This window comes from Hemitrygon akajei, chromosome 8 (assembly GCF_048418815.1).
Source record: "Hemitrygon akajei chromosome 8, sHemAka1.3, whole genome shotgun sequence".
Lineage (NCBI taxonomy): Eukaryota > Metazoa > Chordata > Chondrichthyes > Myliobatiformes > Dasyatidae > Hemitrygon > Hemitrygon akajei.
In genome coordinates this window covers 79,336,080-79,355,870 of record NC_133131.1, presented here as the reverse complement: position 1 = coordinate 79,355,870, position 19,791 = coordinate 79,336,080, and the positions used below count along the sequence as shown (strand labels likewise).

At 39.8% G+C, this 19,791-nt stretch overlaps 1 protein-coding gene across 1 annotated transcript; it reads left to right on the top strand.

The window, feature by feature from the left end:
• The first annotated feature begins 7,074 nt into the window (after nt 1-7,074).
• On the top strand, nt 7,075-17,542 carry LOC140732515 (interleukin-6-like). The gene is made up of 5 exons (XM_073055284.1): nt 7,075-7,177; nt 16,456-16,604; nt 16,727-16,840; nt 17,124-17,270; nt 17,369-17,542. The coding sequence occupies exons 1-5, from the start codon at nt 7,075-7,077 to the stop codon at nt 17,540-17,542; spliced, it is 687 nt and encodes a 228-aa protein (XP_072911385.1).
• The last annotated feature ends 2,249 nt before the right edge of the window (nt 17,543-19,791 follow it).

The window sequence follows — 19,791 nt, the reverse complement described above, 5'->3', positions numbered from 1 at the left end:
CTATATGTGCTAAACATTCATTAATACCGTTTAAAGTTGTGCACAGGGCTCATATGTCCAAGGGATATTAAATCCAATCAAATGTAAGAGAATTTTATCCAAAATGAAAGAAAGAACAAGCCCATGTAGTATATTTACAGAAAACTCATTAAAGTGATAATGAGCATAAAAAACTAAAGAGAATGGGCTTCACTAATCTGTTTTTCTCCTCATATAAATCAGGGCATAGGAGAGGAGCTGCTATTCTTATCTCAAGTAAGCTAAATTTTGAAACAATATTCGAAATGAGAGATGAAAAAGGCAGATATAGTCTGGTTAGGGGGAATATAGACAGACATTCAGTTACTCTATTGAATATATATGCACCCCCGGGAAGTGATATTGGTTTCTTTCAGAAAATTACTGATATTATGGTAATGGGAACAGAAGGTCTCCTGATATGTGGGGGAACTTAAATTTACAATTACAACCAAACTTAGACTCTTCCAATAGAAAAACCTATGAAACAAAATCTTTACACAAGAAAGTTATTACACTTTTTGAGGATGTTGGTTTAATTGATATATGGAGGGACCTTTTCACTGACAGAAGGGAATACACTCATTATTCTGCTCCACATTCTGTATATACAAGAATAGACTATTTCATAACATTTGGAAAAGACAAAGACAAAATAAACACCTGTGGAACTAGGACAATAGATGTAAGTGACCATGCACCTTATATATTTATCTGTTGATTTTGACCTACAACCAAAGAATACTATTTGGAAACTAAATTCAAATCTACTCAATGATCCATACTTTAAGGAACAAATTAAAAAAGAAATTGGTCTCTACTTCGAATTTAATGATAATGGAGAGGTTTCAATTCCCATTTTATGGGATACTCTGAAGGCGATCTTTAGAGGGAAAACTATAGCGATATCTTCATATAAGAAAAAAATAAGGAATAAAACATTAGAGGAATTACAAAATAGTCTGAAGGAATTAGAGAAAAAACATAAATTGAATTTGGCACAGGATACATTAGAGGAAATTAAAAGAATTAGAATGAAATAAATAATTTGGCTATGCAAGAAATCAGGAAAAACTTAATGTTTCTGACACAGAGACATTATGAAAGTGGATCGAAATCTATGAAAATACTGGCATGGAAACTGAAAAAAAAAGATAGCAGAAAATACAATTCATAGAATTAGGGATGCAAGAACAAAAATGATAAAAAATGAGCTAAGTGAAATTCAAGAAGCTTTTGAAGTGTTTTACAAAACGCTACATTCCAAAGTTCCAGGGGGAAGCATAACCCAAATTGACACCACCTTGAATTCTCTAGAGTTACCCACTTTAAGCGAAGAACAAAATAGAAGGATGACTGCTGACATAACTGAAGTTGAATTAAAAGCTGCAATTAGTAGGCTTAAATTAAGCAAGTCACCAGGATCAGATGGGCATATGGCAGGGTGGTACAAAGAATTTAAAAATGAGTTAATTCCTGTTTTACTCCCCACACTGAATTGGGCTCTAAAAAAGGCACAAATGCCACCCAGTTGGAAGGAAGTGATAATCTCAGCTATACCGAAAGAAGGCCAGGATAAAATGGAATGCGGGTCATTTAGACCAATATCCATTCTTAATGTAGATTATAGGTTATTTACCTCCATCATGGCCAAACAATTAGAGGAGTTTCTACCCGTACTGATATGTAATGATCAGACAGGTTTTATACGACAACGCCAGACTCAAGACAATATACGAAGGACACTTCACATTATGGATCATATTCAAAAAAATAAAATCAAAGCAATAGTGATAAGCTTGGTGCTGAAAAAGCATTTGATTCAGTTAATTGGAATTTTCTTTGCAGAGTTTTACATAGATTTGGCTTCCTAGACACAATTATTAAAACTATGCAGACACTATATGACAATCCTACTGCTAGGATTAAAATCAATGGATATTTATCAAATAGTCTTACCCTAGAAAGGGGCACGAGACAGGGCTGTGCATGGTCACCACTACTCCACGCGTTATATCTGGAACCATTAGCTCAATGCATCAGACAAAATGAAGATATCAGGGGAATTACTATTAAAGGGACAGAGCATAAATTGGCTTGTTATGCGGATGACATTTTGATCTATCTAGGGCAACCAACGTACTCTTTACCTAAATTGATGCAATCCTTTGAACAATATGGTCAATTATCAGGATACAAGATCAACATAGATAAAACCGAATTACTTTCATATTACTATAGCCCACCAAGAGAAATTGAAAGTCAATAGCCCCAGGCATGGCACACAGAGTCTTTCAAATATTTGGGCATCATTACGCCAAAAGATTTAGCAAAATTATCAGAATGTAATTATCAGCCTTTATATAAATAAATTAAGGAAGATGTGGCCAGATGGAGCCAGATTCCTTTTTTCAGTCTCAGTTCAAGGATTGAGTCTATTAAAATGAATATACTGCCCAGACTGTTATATCTCTTTCAGACCCTACCAATAGAGATTAATCAAAATCAATTCAATGAATGGAACAAGATGCTATCAAGGTATGTTTGGCAGGATAAAAGGCCTAGAGTTCATCTCAAAACTTTGCAATTAGCAAAGGAAAAGGGGAGATGGTGCTTGCCTTCTCTTAGAGATTATTATTTTGCAGCACAGTTGAGAGCTGTGATATGTTGGTGCAACCCATCATATGATGCTGAATGGAAAAACATTGAGGAGCGGGTACTTCCCACCCCCATACATGCAATTTTGGCTGATAACAACCTGCAAAGGTACATAAATACAATTGATAGCCCATGGGTGAAATTGACTCTTAAAATATGGAAAACTACTATAAAAGAATATAAACTAGAGGGAGATATTGCAATTCTTAAATGGTGTGCATATGGCTCTGATTTTACACCAAATAAATTGGATGCTAGATTTAAGGACTGGACAGCTAAAGGAATAACAGTTCTTTGCAACATAATGAAAGAAGGAACACTGTTCAATTTTGAAATGCTTAACGAGAAACACTTATTAGAAAAACAAGATTTTTATCGGTATTTACAGATGCGACAATATGTTAATAAGATGCTTAAAAATGTAACCAAGGCAAATACATGCTTGATAGAGCTCTTTAGAAAAGCATATAATTCAGATAATGGTAGTAGAATCATTTCAAGCATGTATAAGAGGTTGTCAAATCTTAAAACACATTCGACTTCATACATTAAAACAAAATGGGAGAAGGAAGGAGGGATAATTATATCTGAGGAAGAATGGACAACAATATGGAGATATCAATGGAAGTGTACCAATTCGCAGAAAAGGAGGGAGTTTGGATGGAAAAACTTGATAAGATATTTTATTACACCCTCTCAGAAATCCCATTAAGATAGTAACCTCCCTTTTTGCTGGAGAAATTGTGGAAATCAAAATGCAAATTATTATCATATTTTTTGGGACTACCCTGTTATCAAAAACTATTGGCATAACTGCAAGTATGTGTGTCAGGTCATTTTGTTTAATACATTTTTTTAAAACAGCAAGCACAGTAGAGTAGGAAATGACTAAAACTGAATAATAAATAATGGTTTGGGGTGAGGACTAGGTAAATGCGTAAGCGTGAGGGGTTGCGAAGAGCTGAGTCACAACACTTCCTTCCTTGCAATGGTGGAAATGTCAACACAGCTTTCAAAAGCTGAGTGCTCCACTTTAAATTGAATTAACGTATGTTTAACACAAATAGAAGAGGAGTTAACCAATTGAAAAATTTTCTCCCATTTCTCTATAGGTAAAGAAATTTGAAGTTCCTTCTCCCATTCACTTTTAATTTTATCAGATATACCTGACTGTAAATTTTAGGCTTAAACAGTTATCAAAAGGGCTTAATGGCAAACATTTATGAAATGATTATGAAAATACAGTGAGATATATCTGAGCGCTCCAAATGTTGAGTATTGGTCTCTATGGAGAGCGGGCTGGGAAAATCAGGACTATGAAAGATGAAGGAGTGATTAGAAATATTGTGTTGCAATGGAGACAAGGAGTCAGGACACCAGATGGGATTGGGGGAGGATGAGTTTGGTAAATCGAGGGAGTGGGAAAAGAAGCTTTCAGTTATTTAATATCACCAATGGTGTTTGACAGAATTGACGAGAAGCACACAACCGTTTCGGTAATGTCAGAAACTGGTGATCTCAATAGGTTTCAATAGGTACATTTAATGTCAGAGAAATGTATACAATATACATCCTGAAATTTTTTTCTTCACAAACATCCACGAAAACAGAGGGGTGCCCCAAAGAATGAATGATAGTTCAACGTTAGAATCCCAAACCTTCCCCCGCCCCCAGCTTCCCCTCCCATGCACAAGCATATCTCCTGGAATTTTCAAAGAAAACAACCTAGATTTTACAGAGAATGGTGTTTAAAACAAAAAAAATTATTTAGTTTATGCAGTTCTGTGGGTGAAAACACCTTGTTAATGAGAGATCAGAGGAAAATAGCCAGGCTGGTTCAAACTGACAGGAAGGTGACAGTAATTTAAATGGTGGCATCCGTTAGCCTCGCGAGACCATGAATCTGCACCTGAAATGGATTCCAGGGTACAGGCAAGGTTTATGGAAGACTAGGGCAACGTTGTATGGAAGACCGGCAGTTGCCCATGCAGCAAGTCTCCCCTCTCCACGTCACTGATGTTGTCCAAGGGAAGAGCAAGGGCAGATACAGCTTGGCACCAGTCACATCCCAGGAGCTGCCAGAGCGAGGTTGAAGGTCACGTCGATCTGCCTTAGGGACTCCAGCTCCCGATTTGTCCTCAGGGTTTACTCCCGAAGCATTTCTCATGAGTGGGTATGGCCGCAAGGCAGCAGAGTTTGAAATCAAAGTTTTCCCTTTCTTAGATGGACTGCCTTCCCAGGCTGACAAGCTTCATGTACCCAAATTCAAATAACCACGTGTTAAAACAGTGGTTTGCAGAAGAGCATCTCTGAATGTACAACATGTCAAACCTGGAACCTGGAAGTGGGTGGGTGACAGCAGTGGAAGACTACAAACATACATGGAGTGGCCACTTTATTAGGTACCTCCTGTACATCTGCATATCATGTCACTCCTCAGCCTCCAATGCTTTGGAGAAAACAAGCCAAATTTGTGCAACTTCTACTTATAGGGAATGCCCTCTAACCCAGCCAAGTTACTTTTGAATCCAAGCTGGCGAGTATCCACAGATCCCATGTGCCATAATCTTCTGAACCAAATTACTATGAGGTACTTTGTTCAACACTTTACTGAAGTCTGTCTAAAGTTTAGTTTCACTGACCTGTCTGCATCAATCATCTTTGTTAACTCTTTAAAAAAAATTAAGTTTAAGACCTGACCTCCCCCGTACAATGCCATGCTGGGCATTTCTAAAAAGTCTATGCTCTTCCAGATACATAATTCTTGTCCTTAATAATCTTTGGTGATAATTTCCCTATCAATAGAGGGTTCAGAAGTGGAAAGAATGAACAATTTCAAGTTCTTGGTTATCAATATCTCTGAGGATATCTGGCACGCAACGGATTGATGCAGCTATAAAAATGGCAAAACAGTGACTATATTTCATCAGGACTTTGAGGAGATTAGGTTTGTCAAACAAAACACTCAGCAATTTCTGTAAATGTACCATGGAGAGCATTCTGATTGGCTGATTGAAATAAGTTACAGAAACTTGTAAAAGTAGTCAGCACTACCATGGGTATCAGCCTCTGTCGTATCCAAGACATCTTTAAGGAATGATGCCTTAGGAAGCCAGCATCCATCATTAAGGACCCCCAACACCCAGGACATACCCTCTTCACATTGTTACCATCAGGAAGGATGTACAGAAGCCTGTTAGCACACACTCAGTGATTCAGGAACAGCTTCGTCCTTTCTGCCACCCGATTGCTAAATGGACATTAAACCCACGAACAATGCCTCACTATTTTTTATTTCTGATTATTTGCACTACTAACTATTTTATATATAAAGGTATATATATATTTAATGCAACTCAGTTTTTTCTCTATATTTATCATGTATTTCATTGTACTGCTGTTGTAAAGTTAACAATTTTTACAACAAATGCTAGTGATATTAAAACTGATTCCAATGCAATGTAATAATGTGTCCCAACCTGTAATCTCACAGTTTATCGATATTGCCCTTTGTAAACAAAGAAACAGTAATCTCTAGTCCTCTGGGACCTCCTGTGTGGCTAATGAGGATACAAATGTTTCTGCAAAGGAAGAGTTATCTCCTCTCTTCCACCTCTCTACAACCTAGGATAAATCCCTTCAAACACTGCAGACTTCATCCAACTTGATGTTTTGGGATAGCTCTACACCTCATCCTCAATCTCCAAATATATCAGACCACTTCTTGACCTTGCTACCTCTACGTCATTAGAGAATACTGATGTGAAGTGTTCATTTAGTACCTTGCCAACTTTCTCTGGTTCTGGGTATAAATTCCCTGTTTTGTGCTTGAGTAGATGTAACCTCTCTAATTGCTCTTTGCTTTTTAATGAATGTTATAAAATGGCTGGGAATTCTCTTTAATCCTATCGACCAGAAATATTTCAAGGCCCCTTTTATCCCTCTGCTACCCTATTGATCATTTCTCTGGCTTCCTTGACATTTGTCGAAGGCCCGACTGATGTTACAATTCTAAACATTACATACACTTTTTTCGCTTTTGGACTAAATTTTCAACATCTCTCATCATCCAGGTTTTCTGAGATTTGCCATCTTTGTCTTTCTATGATATATAATAAATACATAAAATATTAAAATAAATAAAATATGAAGTAATTATTAATGATTACACTGGGTATATTTGCTCATGGCTCAGGTAATAATCCAGAGATTGTTAACTTCATGATTCTACATTTTTAATGTTACTCTGGCCCATTCTTGTTCCTCTGAAGCTCAAAGTAGATACCCCTTACTCTGGCACCAAGTAGGCAAGATGGCCCATGCTTCAGAACAGTGTCTATCCCTCTAACCCCACTGTCTCCTACTACAATTATCTTCCTTTTTATTCTCCCAACCAACATGTCTTCCATTACCCCCGTCAGTCTGCTTGGTGTCTCTGCAGTTATACCCAAGGACTGCAACATCAATTGGACAATTGCAGGATCGATGCCTTTGGATGCATGTAATTCCATCATTCCGTGTCTCATCATCTTGCTTCCATGTGTCAATTCCAAAGTGTTTAATAGTTTATGGAGTGGCTGCTTCCTGGGGCTAATGGCCAGGTAACCTTTACTCTCCCTTCTGTCACACAGCGTCTGCAGCTCAGACTGAGCTGAAGCTTCTTGAGTTGCAGACATTTGCTACAAATGTTGTCACTTGGAGAATAATGTCCATAATCTCCCACGTGCCACAGCACCAACACATCTCTTGTTCTACTATAGATAAGTATAGACTTATGTAATTGGATTAGGTGATCAAATTATTTGCCTCATTTGATTTACTGCATTATTTAAATTAAAACCATGAAACTTGGAACAGAATTAGGCCATTCGGTCCATCGAGTCTGCTCTGTTATTTGATCATGGCTGATTCATTTCTCCCTCAACTCCATTCTCTGGCCTTTTCTCCATAACCTTTAATGCCCTGACTTATCAAGAATTGTCAACCTCTGTCTTAAATATACTGAATGACCTGGCCTCCACAGCTGCCTGTGGCAACAAATTGCACAGATTCATCATTCCCTTGCTAAAGAAATTCCTCTTTTATCTCCATTGTAAATGAACATTCATCTATTTTGAAGTTCTGCCCTCTGGTCCCAGATCCCACCCTCCGTACTATTGTAAACAACTCCACATTTACTCTATTTATCCCTTTCAACACTCAATAGGTTTCTCTGAGATACCTCCTCATTCTTCTAATTTACAGCGAGTACAGACCCAGAGTCATCACATTGTCCTCATATGATAAGCTTTCCAATCCCAGAATCATTATTGTGAACCTCCTTTGAACTCTTCCCAATGTCAGCACAACCTCTTTTAGAAAAGGGGCCCAAATCTGCTCACAATAGTCCCAGTGAGAACTCATCAGTATTTTATAAAGCCACAGCATTACTTCCTTGTTTTTGTATTCCAGTCCTCTCAAAATGAATGCTAACATTACTTTTGCCTTCCTCATCACTGAATCAACTAATAAGTTAACCTTTAGGGAATTTTGCACATGGCCTCCCAAGTCCCTTTGCGCCTCAGATTTTTGAATTTTCTCCCCATTTAGAGAATAGTCTGTGCTTTTATTCCTTTCACCAAAGTGCATGACCACAAACTTCCCAACACTGTATTCTATCTTCTTTGTCCATTCTCCTAATCTGTCTGACCTTCTGCAGCCTTCCTGCTTTCTCAAAACACCTGCCCTTCCACCTAACTTCATATCATCTGCAAACATGGCCACTGAGCCATCAACTCCATCATCCAAATCAACAACATAACCATGTAAAAAGAAGTGTTTGAACACCGACCCCTGTTGAACACCAATAGTCACTGGCAGCAAAACAGAAAAGGCTTCCTCTATTTCCACTCTTTGCCTTCTCCCAATGCTTTATCCATGCTGGTATCACAAAGTCAAAAAACATTTATTATCAAAGAATGTATAAATTATTCCTGCAATACACTGGGCTCCTATCTTGTTATGCAGCCTCATGTGTGGTACCTTGTCAAAGGCATTTTTCAGAATCCAAGTACACAACATCACCGATTCTTCTTTCTCTATGCTCCTTGTGATTTCTTCAAAGAACTCCCACACATCTGTCAGACAAGACTTTCCTTTAAGGGAACCATGCTGAATTTGACCTACTTTATCACGTGCCTCCAAATATCCTAAAACCTCATCATTAACTACCGACTCCACCATCTTCCCAATGACTGAGGTCAGGCTAACTGGCCTATAATTTCCTAGCTTCTCCCTCCCTTCTTGAAGAGTGGAGAGACATTTGCAATTTTCCAATCCTCTGGAACCATCCTAGAATCTAGTGTTTCTGTAAAGATAATTACCAATGTCTGGACAATCTCTTCAGCAACATCTTTCAGAACTCTTGGCTGTAGTCCATCTGGACCAGATGAATTCTCTACCTTCAGAGCTTTAAGCCACGTCATCTGAGTAACCCTTGAAAACCGCAATTTAACCCTAACTTATTTACAGGATAATTTATATTGACTAATTATTCTACACGGTGTATTTTAAATTGTGAGAGAGAACTGGAGCACCTTGGCAAAACTCACACATTACAGAGGATGAACGTGCAGAGACTCCTTAAAGAGAATACCGAATTGAACTCTGAACTCTGATGCCCGAGCTGTAATAATGGCACGCTGACTGCTATCCTGCCATGGTGCCGGTGGTAGGTTAGTAATTGGCACACACTATTACAGCTCAGTGTGCCGCCCAGAATTTCACTCTATATAATGATAGCAAATAAACACAAAGAACATCATTTATTATTTTACCATCATTAAAATGTAGAGAAAGTCATTCAGATTACAGACTGAGTTTTTCTATAAATAAGAACAAAAAGGAAAACTTTATACCTCATTTGCCTTTGTTAGGGAGTATTCTGGACTTAACGTGAATATAGCAGATATTAATTCAAACAAGAACCAGTCTTCAGTTATTGACGTAAAATGTAAATTGCAAGCAGTAAATTGATGTTAAAAGCACAGGCTAGATTCCAGACTAAGAGGTGTGGATATCAAAATGGTGACCATGTGATTCTCACATGTGCATCAGCCAGTTATTAAGACTACAAAGTTGTGTTCGTCGGCCGACATCAAACCAGACTACATGGCTCAATGATTAGCAGCTTTGTGACTTGATTAGCAGCCGGTGAACTCAGCTGATGCCATCACCTAATATATCGAACATGGTCATAGGTACAGATGCAATCAATAGTTAATGTATTGTGTACTCAGAGAATCAGCTCACACAAACACTATCCTTGGGCACCTGGCTCCCTGTCTTTACAAGATTTTGGAATATATATGTCAATTAGTTTGTCCCAGCATTCAGACGTGTCTCCCTCTGTAGAGATGAAATTGAATGGAAGCATTGTCAACCCAAAAGGTGTACAAGATATTAAGAGGAATAGACAGTGTGGACAGCCAGCGCCTCTTCCCCAGGGCACCACTGCTCAGTACAAGAGGACACAGCTTTAAGGTAAGAGGAGGGAAGTTCAAGGGGGGGATATTAGAGGAAGGTTTTTCATTCAGAGAGTGGTTGGTGCGTGGAATGCACTGCCTGAGTCAGTGGTGGAGGCAGATACACTAGTGAAGTTTAAGAGAACTACTAGACAGACATATGGAGGAATTTAAGGTCGGTGTTTATATGGGAGGCAAGGTTTGAGGGTCGGCACAACATTATGGGCCTAAGGGCCTGTAATCTGCTGTACTACTCTATGTTCTATTTTCAAAATAGTGAAGTAAACAATGTCATCATAACTCTTGAAATTGTATTGTATGATCTACTGATTTTAAAGGAACTTTTGAGTTTAAGAGACTCTATTGCGAGTGTGTCTAGAAGAATGCCTGCTTGTTGTGATGGATAAAGACTTCTACATGTATGACCAGCTTCAGTATCTCTCTGGTCACTTAGATCACAGTCACAACAGCTTCAACTGCATAGAGCACTTAGTTTGTGCCCTGATGTGGAAGAACAGATTTGTTCTCCAGTTTTGTTTTCCGAATGAGATTGTCACTTTGTTGCCTCTGAGTTATTGCAGGTGGTTATGAAAAATATGAGGATATTGCAATTTGGGATGCAGATTGACGACAAAATCATTTTATGCTAGCACTGTAAAATGAAGGTAAGTGGAAGGTGAGCCCATTAATCTTAGTCCTGAAATAAAGAAAATTTTGAAAATCTGTAGTGTATAACCGGAATATTTCAAAATTTCAAAATTCTGTCCAAAGTTCAATTGCCTTCTTCTATACTAATTGTACCATTTTGACGGCTATTTTTTCACAGTAATCAACAGACCCAGATGCAATGTATCCAGAATTCTAAGAGAATAAAAGGAGGAAAAAGCAAAGAATGGCAATTTAAACCCTTAGGTCTTTCAGTAATGTTCAATTTGATCACAGCTGGCCATCCACTTCAGTTCTTGATCTCTGAAGCATCAGAAAGTCTACCTCCTTCCTGGTATTTTTAGTGATTTAGCTTCCCTTGCTTTCTGCACAAGAGAATGCCTTAGGTTCACTAGCCTCTGGCTGAAGTATCTTATGATTTCAGTTCTAAATGGCACACCTAACATTCATTTCATCATGTTTGTATTTAAATGGTTTACATGAGAGCCACTCTCATTCTTCCCAACTCTGGTGAATATAAGCCTAACTGATCCATTCTATACTGTCAGTCATGCCATCCTGGGAATCAGTGTGGTAACCATCGTGGGACTTTCCATTGCCAAAAACATCCTTCCTGACACAAGGCCAAAACTCCAATGGAGTCTTATCTAGGTCCTGTGCAGTTGCAGTAAACCGTCCTCATTCCTGTCCTTGAGTCTTGTGACTGTTACAAACCCGTAACTGGGTCACTTACCAGCAAAGATAGAGAGGTCCGTTGAAGTCTGATGATACTATTTTTAACAGTATTTATTGATAAAAATACACAAAACTAATATCAATGCAAACACACAGATAATATACGTAGTCAATACTAAATTTAAACACGGGTATCATAATAACCAATAAGAAATAGCTCTGTTGTTGTCTAGGGGATAATGTATTGTCCGATGGAAATATAATAGTCACTGTTAGATCGTTCAAGCTGCAGCATTTTGGTTGTTAGAGGGAGAGACGTATAACTTGCCTGGGTCTTTTATGATGCCGATCCTTTTAGTCGGGGATTGGGTTTCCCCGTAACTGATAAAAGCCATTCTCCGTGTTGCAAGCCACCAGTTCCCCTTTCTTCAATGGAACTGAACGCCCGTGGCCTCCTTCAAATGGCTTCCCGATATCACGGGAGCGATAGTGTTTCTTCTGGTGCATCTGAGGGGCTGTTCCTACAGCCCCTCTTTTATCCTGACTTGCAGGGTGGTAGATGTCAATCAGGTTGGGGGTTATGCAATCTCTCTCTCAACCAGCCCACTTTGCCCGAGGGCTTGCACGTAGCATAGTCCCCAATCCACAAACATTGTCTCCAGGAGACAATGGCCATGTCTCGTAGCTTTTCATCACCGGGGAACGAGGCATTCCGCACGTCCCTCCCTCATTTCCTGGGCCCCTTTGACCAACCCAACAGTGATCTTGTGATTCTCACAAAGGAGGGGGCTGCAGGCGTAACATCACCATGAAGGGGAACAAATCACCTCCATTGCTAAATCCTTGCCGCAATTGGTGTATAAGGACAACCAGGTGTCCGTGTACTCCAACCTTTCTCACTCTATCACCATGCAGATAATCTCCCTTTTTGTTTTTGAAACAGAAGTGGTTAACATGACACTTGTAGGCATAGACTAAGTAATAAATATAACACATAGAGTAGTGCACAGTACAGGCCTTTCAGCCCATAAATTTGTGCTGACCCTTTAACCAAGTTCAGGATCAATCAAACGTTTCCTTCCCACACACCCTCCATTTTTGTTTCATCCATTGCCTATCTAATAACCACTAATGGCCTGAATATATTTACCTTCACCACCACCCCTGGCAATCTGCCCTCTGTGTATAAAAAAAAATACCCCTAACATCCTTCCTACACTTTCTTCCAATTACCTTAAAATTATGCCCTTCCACATTAGCAATTGCCTCCCTGGGAAAAGATGCTGACTGTCCTCTCTATCTAAGCCTATAATCATCTTATCAAATCACCTTTGATCCTCCTCTGCTCCAATGCGAAAATCCCAATTTGCTCAACCTTTTTACATAAGACATGCTTTCTCATCCAGAAAGCACCCTGGGAGATCTTCTCTCCGCATTCTCTAAACTTTCACATCCTTTTTATAATGAAGCAACCGGAACTGAGCACAATACACCATGTGGTCTAATCAGAGTTTTATAGAGCTGCATCACTACTTTGTGGCTCTTGAGCACAATCCCTTGACTTGTAACTAGCACACTCTACATCTCCTTAACCACCCTATCATATTGCCAGACAACTATGAGGCATCTATGGACTTGGACCCCAGGAGCCCACTGTTCCTCCACACTTTTAAGAAACTTACCATTAGCCTTGTACTCTGCCTTCAAGTTTGACGTTCCTACGTGTATCATTTTACACTTTTCTGGATTGAACTCCATCTGCCACTTCTCAGCCCAGCTCTGCATCCTGTCAACATCCCACAATAATTTTTGACAAATGTCTACACTATCCACAGCTTCATGTCATCTGCAAACTTAAGAACCCATGCTTTCATTTCCTTATGTGAGTTGTTTATATAAATCACAAAGAGCAAGGGTTCGGAACAGATCCCTGGGGAGCAACACTAGTCCTGGACCTCTCGGCATAATGCCCTCACCGGCCTATAATTTCCCGGAATACTTTTAGAACCTTTTTTAAACAAGGGAACAACATGAGCTACAACATGAGCCGTTGAAGTCCAAGCCAAACAGAGGATACAAGAAGGGATCTGGAGAGGGTGCAGCAAGATGATAATAAGTAGAAGATAAGCTTTGATCTTAAAGAGAACATTTGATTATGTGCAGAAACAGGTCCTTCACTGAGTTTAGTTACTTCAATAGCAGAACAGCAGCAAGAGGTAAATGGTCCACATCTGTTATTTCATATATTTTGAGCATAAAATCAGTGAGAGATATTGATGGAAGAAATGGGGAAAACAGACTTCTTAATAAGTCAAAATGAAGGGACTTAAAATTAAAATAAATCGTACAGAATCTAGAGGGAGATCTTTATCCCGAGAACGTGAAGACATGGAAATCATTAACTTATAATCGGTGTGCACATACAAAGTCTGTAAGGCTATAAATATGTTAGATGCCACAATTTGACTGTTTTACTCTTTTTCATCCTTTACGGATAATTCACTCAATAGATTCTTTCTGTGATTCTTAGTAAAGGTATACAAACATGTTAGAAACATAGGAAATGTTATGACAATAATGTAATCATATTAGACAAAATTCCAGCATAGTAATGAAACTACTGTATGTTTTAATATATTTAATAAATGAAGATATTATAATTTACATCATTGATCAAGTCTTAATAAACATATACAGTGCCTTGAAAAAGTATTCAGCGCCTAATCCTTTGTTCACATAAATGAGGATTACAACCAGGGATTTCGATCAATTTAACTGAGCATTTGTATTTGTGAATCTCATGCTCCTTTTTTCACAGTAGAATCCAAAATGCAGGGAAATTTGTAATTCATGAAAAACTAAAAATTCAAAACTCAAATGTAAGCAGTTCAAAAGTATTCATCCCCATTTGCTCAGTGCTTAGCTGAACCACCTCTCACAGGTATTACAGCTAGTAGTCCTTTTGGATAGGTCTCTGAGTTTTACACAATGGGATGGAGTAAGATTTCCTCATTCTTCCTTGCAAAATTGCTCAGGCTGTGCCAGGTTAGTTGGGGAGCGGCAGTGGACAGCAATCCTAGAGTCTTGCCGGAGACGCTCTATCAAGTAGAGGTTAGCACTCTGACTGGACCACTCAAGGACATCAATTTTCTTCACTTGAAGCCATTCCATGATTGCTCTAGCATTGTGCTTTGGGTCATTGAAAGCTGAAACACAAACTTTCTCCCCAGATTAAGCTTTCTGGCAGAAGCTAGCAGGATTTTTATCCAGGATCTCTCTATATTAATCCAGGATCTCTCTGGTCATCGATCTTGACCAGATCTCAAGTTCCTGCTGCTGAAAAGCATTCCCATAGTATGATGCTAGCAACACACTTTATGCTAGAGATGGTGTTACCTGGCTCCTGTGCAGTATTAAGTTTACACAACACATACCACTTTCCTTTGAGGTTAAAAAGTTCCATTTTACTCTCATACAATTATAAGACCTTCTTCCACATTTTGGCTGTATATTGCAAAGTCTTTATAGGCAAGGATAAGCCTTATTTTAGTGGTGTGTGTTGTATAAATCTAATACTGTGCATCAGCCAGTTAACACCATCCCTATTGTAAAGTATGGTGAAGATAACATCGTGCTATGGGAATGCTTTTCAGCAATAACACCTGGAAATCTGGTCAGGATTGATGAGAACATGAAAGCTGCTAAATTCTGAGAGATCCTGCATAAAACCCGCCTCTGCCAGAAAACGAAAACTGTGGAGAATGTTTGTCTTTCAGCAGGACAATGACCGGAAGCACACTGTCAGAGCAACCATGGAGTGGCTTCAAATGAGGAAAATGGATGTTCCTGAGTGGCCCAGTTCAGTATTGATCTTGATCCAATTGAATATCTCTGGCAAGGCCTCAATATTGCTGATCACAGCCACTCCCCAACTAACCTGGCACAGTTTGAGCAAACCTGTTTGGAGGAATAGGTAAATCTTCTGCAAAGCTGATAGAGACTTATCCAAAAAGACTATTGGCTGTAATAGCTGTGACAGGTGGTTCAATTAAGTGCTCAGCAAAGGGGATGAATACTTTCTAACTACTGACATTTCAGTTTTTGAAATTTTAGTTTTTTATGCTTTGCAACTAACCCCGTTTTTTGAAATTTATTGTGCAAAAGGACTATGTGATTCTCAAATAAAAATTGAAAATTATATTAATCAAAATCCCTGCTTGTAATATTGATTAATGTGAACGAAGAGTTGGGGGCTGAATACTTTTTCATTGACCTGTACAGCATGAGCAGGAAGTTTGAACCGAGAGACATTGGAAGTTTTAAATTCAAACCATAATCATGTAATCGATAATATTTATTAGATTCCGATTCCGATTCCGATTCCTGGTATTTCATGCTAGAACATTATTTTTGTTGGGTGTAGTGATTTTGCAGTGACTCTTTTCTGTCTATAAGAGTGATCAATTCTCAAAATTTAATTAAAAGGTCTCGTAATATTGCGGGCTCCATTCGCGGTTATCGGAAGTGAACGATTGGTATCGTCACTTGGCATTTCCACGTTTGACCATCAGGCCGATCAACCACGATTATCCCGATCGCTCACGTCAGAAGGAAGAGAACAGGAGTGGAAGTCATCTTCAACGTAGAGGAAGGACAGCCACACGGGAAGGAAGAATCCAACAGTGACTAATAGGTGCTGTAACACAAACATTGCGAAAAAAAACATTAGTAACTGGATTTTCCCCAAAGGGGGCGATTAATAAATAGTGGGGAGAATGGAGCTTGGGGAGTTAAAGATCGAACACTTTTGTACGGGGAGGACAACATGGGACTTGCTGAAAGTCAGTGAATAAAGCTTCCGGTTATCAGTTCAACACATTTCGGAGCGGTTGCAGGAAGCGGGAATTCTTATTCCGTTCTGTCTCTTTCCCTGCAGGTTTTTACCTTCTACTCCTGGTGCTCTGTGGAAGAGTCGCCACTTTCCCGCTGACGGAGCGGACCGCTGCAGCCGCCCCGGGCTGCGCAACCTGCGACTCCCTGGCGCTGCAGATCCAGAGCTCAGCGGCCGAGCTCCGGGATGCTCAGGTGAGTGAGTACGAGGAGGTGAGGGGGTGGCGCCCCGCAGACTTTGTCCTGGTCTTCACTTTGCAGTTCACTTATTCGCTGTCTGATCTCTCTCCACCCCTCCCGTCCCCCCTCTCCCGCAGCTGTGTGAGTATTTCTCCTTCTGTGACGGGGACCAGGGATCGCTGCTCACCCACGACTTCAACCTGCCGCAGATCCGATCTCAGGACCGATGTACAAAGATCAGTTTCCATAAGGTGAGTGAAGCCCGAAGGAGCAGCCGTTTCCTTGTAAAGTAGGGCATTTCAGTCTATAGAAAAGTGTACCTCTAGGGAAAACAAAAAGGAGTAGGCATTTCGCCCGTAGTTTACGATAGTCAGGTTCCAACAAAGCAGCGTTTAAACCAATTTGCACAACCCGGCAAAATTGTCAGTTTTACAAACGAGAATTCTCGAATTCATATAAATTCAGCTACAAGTCGTCAAAACTGAAGAGCCCGAGCCAAGATTATTTCTTACTTGTAGTATTTTTCCTGTTTAGGAAACGTGCCTGAAAGCGATTGCAAAAGGCCTCCATAAATACAACCCTTTCTTATTGCTGGTGGAAACATCCACCGTGCGTTCAAGTGAACAAATAATATGGATGCGGTCCAGTACCCAACGCCTCACGGAACTGATAATGCACCAGGTAAGTGTAAACGAAGCGGCGCAATTATGGCTGCGGCAAACCCATCTGAAACTATGGAGACTCAAGTCACAAGCCCTGCTGTCCTCTTTATATTTCAGTTGAATGTCGAGTTTGGCATCAGTACCGTGAGCGAGAGCGAGATGGAATCATCTGCCTTAGGCTTAGTGTCAACAACAGAGTGGAACAGACAAGTGAACGCGCATGTTATCCTGCGAGACTTTGTCCGGTTCATGGAGAAATCAGCCCGAGCTCTTCGCTTTATGAATCTGTGAAAGTGGGCTCACCGCTAGAATTGGCAGAACTACTTTTTATATATACCACGATCTATTTATTTATTTATCTATTTATTTCCCAGTGATTATTAACTAGGTGGAGTGACAGAAACAAAAGAGCGATAACATTACGGAATTGGTTGGACATGCAAGCCCAACCTCTCTCCGTGATTTCTGCTCCACACCCGGATTTTTAAATTATCCTGTTAGTATTTGGAGAGCACGTTTTGTTCGCGACTGATAAAAAAGCTTGCTCCTACTGGCACACATATGCCACACGTAGAGTGGTCAGAGCAAAGTCAGCTTGGGAGTTTGGAATTTTTTCAAGTTCCATTAACCGTGCAACGTGTAAAATATGGTTAAACAGAGGCAGTAACCGCCTTGAAGTATGAGCGTTCTAGTTCAGCATTTGGTCGTACAATTGTAAAAGTTACAGAGGTTAATCTGTGAAAGAAATGACATCGTAAACTTAAGAAGTTGTATGTTAGCAATTGATTGCAAAATGTTATTTACAGTGTTTAATTTTATTTATATTTATTTTGACTAATTCAACTTTTAGAAATATTTAAAAACTATTGCATTTATTTATTGATATTTATAACGTAGACCATGAGATTATTGTCTTTATTTTTGAAGTATCAGAACCTTTGATTTGGATATATTTAATAAACTATAAATATGATTAGAATAGAAGTTAAGTTTCATTCTGGCTGTTATTATTTTGAAAGATATATACAGACAGCAACTGTTTCTAGCGATACAGTAAATTTGCTAGAATTTGCAAAAGTAACGCGGAGTGCTTTCTGTGAATCAGGAAGTGATCCCCACAGTACTTCTGTACCACGGAGAGCGTTCTAACTGGCATCGCCAACCGGTAATGCGGGGGATGGGGGATTGGTGCTGCAGAGAGTTATAAACTTAGTCAGCTTCATCCTGGGCACCAGCCTCCGATGTATCCAGGACATCTTCAAGGAGCAATGCCTGAAAAAGATGGCCCCATCGCCCCAGGACATGCCCTGCTGTCATCGCTACCATCGGAGAGGAGATACAGGAGCCCGTACGCGCACACTCAATGATTCAGGAATAGCTCTTCCCCTCTGCCATCTGACTTCTGACTGGAGATTGAACCCATGAACACTATCTCACCACTGTTTTTAATTTTATTTCTGCACTGCTTATTTAATTTAACAATTTAATATATTTACTCCCTGTAATTCAGTTTTTTGTTCTCTATTATGCATTTCATTGTCATGCTGATCCAAGGACAATAAATTCCACAGGATATGTTGCTGATATTAAATCTGTTTCTGAAATGTTATGTTCACAAGCCACTAGATGGTGTGTGATCAGAGATCATATATACACCCAGAGGCCACTTTATTAGGTGCCTCCTGTAATGACAACATGCAGTGAGTGGCTGTTCTGTGGGTGAAAACGCCTTGCTAATGAGAGAGGTCAGAGGGGAATGGTCAGACTTGTTCAAACTGACAGGAAGGTGTCAGTAACTCCAGTGACCATGCATCACAACAGTGGTGTACAGAACAGCAGCCCTGAATGTACAACACATCAAACCTAGAAATGGACGGGCTACAGCAGCAGAAGACAATGAACATAGCTTATTAGTGGTCACTTTATTAGGCACAGGAGGCAGCTAACAAAATAGGCACTGACTGTAACTGAGTATTCCTTTCCTAGCCTCTCTAATGTCCCTGTCTATTCTGATTACCAGACCTGTTCTTACTGACTCCTGCTTTCTCCCATAACTGCTCAGACAAAACTCCCCCCAGCAATCTTGGTCAGACCTCCACCCTTCTAGCACTAGTGAATTTTGCTACAGGTTGGTAACCAGAGAACCAGAACAGATAGTGGGGAGACTGTGGAGACGGGCGTTGTTAAGACATCAGACAAAGTCTGGAATCAAAAGGTTGAGCATTGTGGAACAAATGTCCTGAGCTTTGTATAATTTCAGTGCAAGCATTGTTGGAAAGGCAGATGAGCTCACAACATGGATCAACACTTGGAATTATGATCTTGTAGCCAATAGTGAGACTGGTGCAGGAGGGGCAAGTTTGGCAGCTCAGTGTTCTGGGGTTCCGTTGTTATTGAGGTGACAGGTCCAGAGGGATTAAAGGAGGATGGGTGGTGTTCCTAGCCAACAGAAATATCACAGCTGTGCTCTGCCAGGACAGACTGGGGAACTTGTCCAGTGAGGCTGAGAAATAAGAGAATATGCAGTTACTGGAAATCCA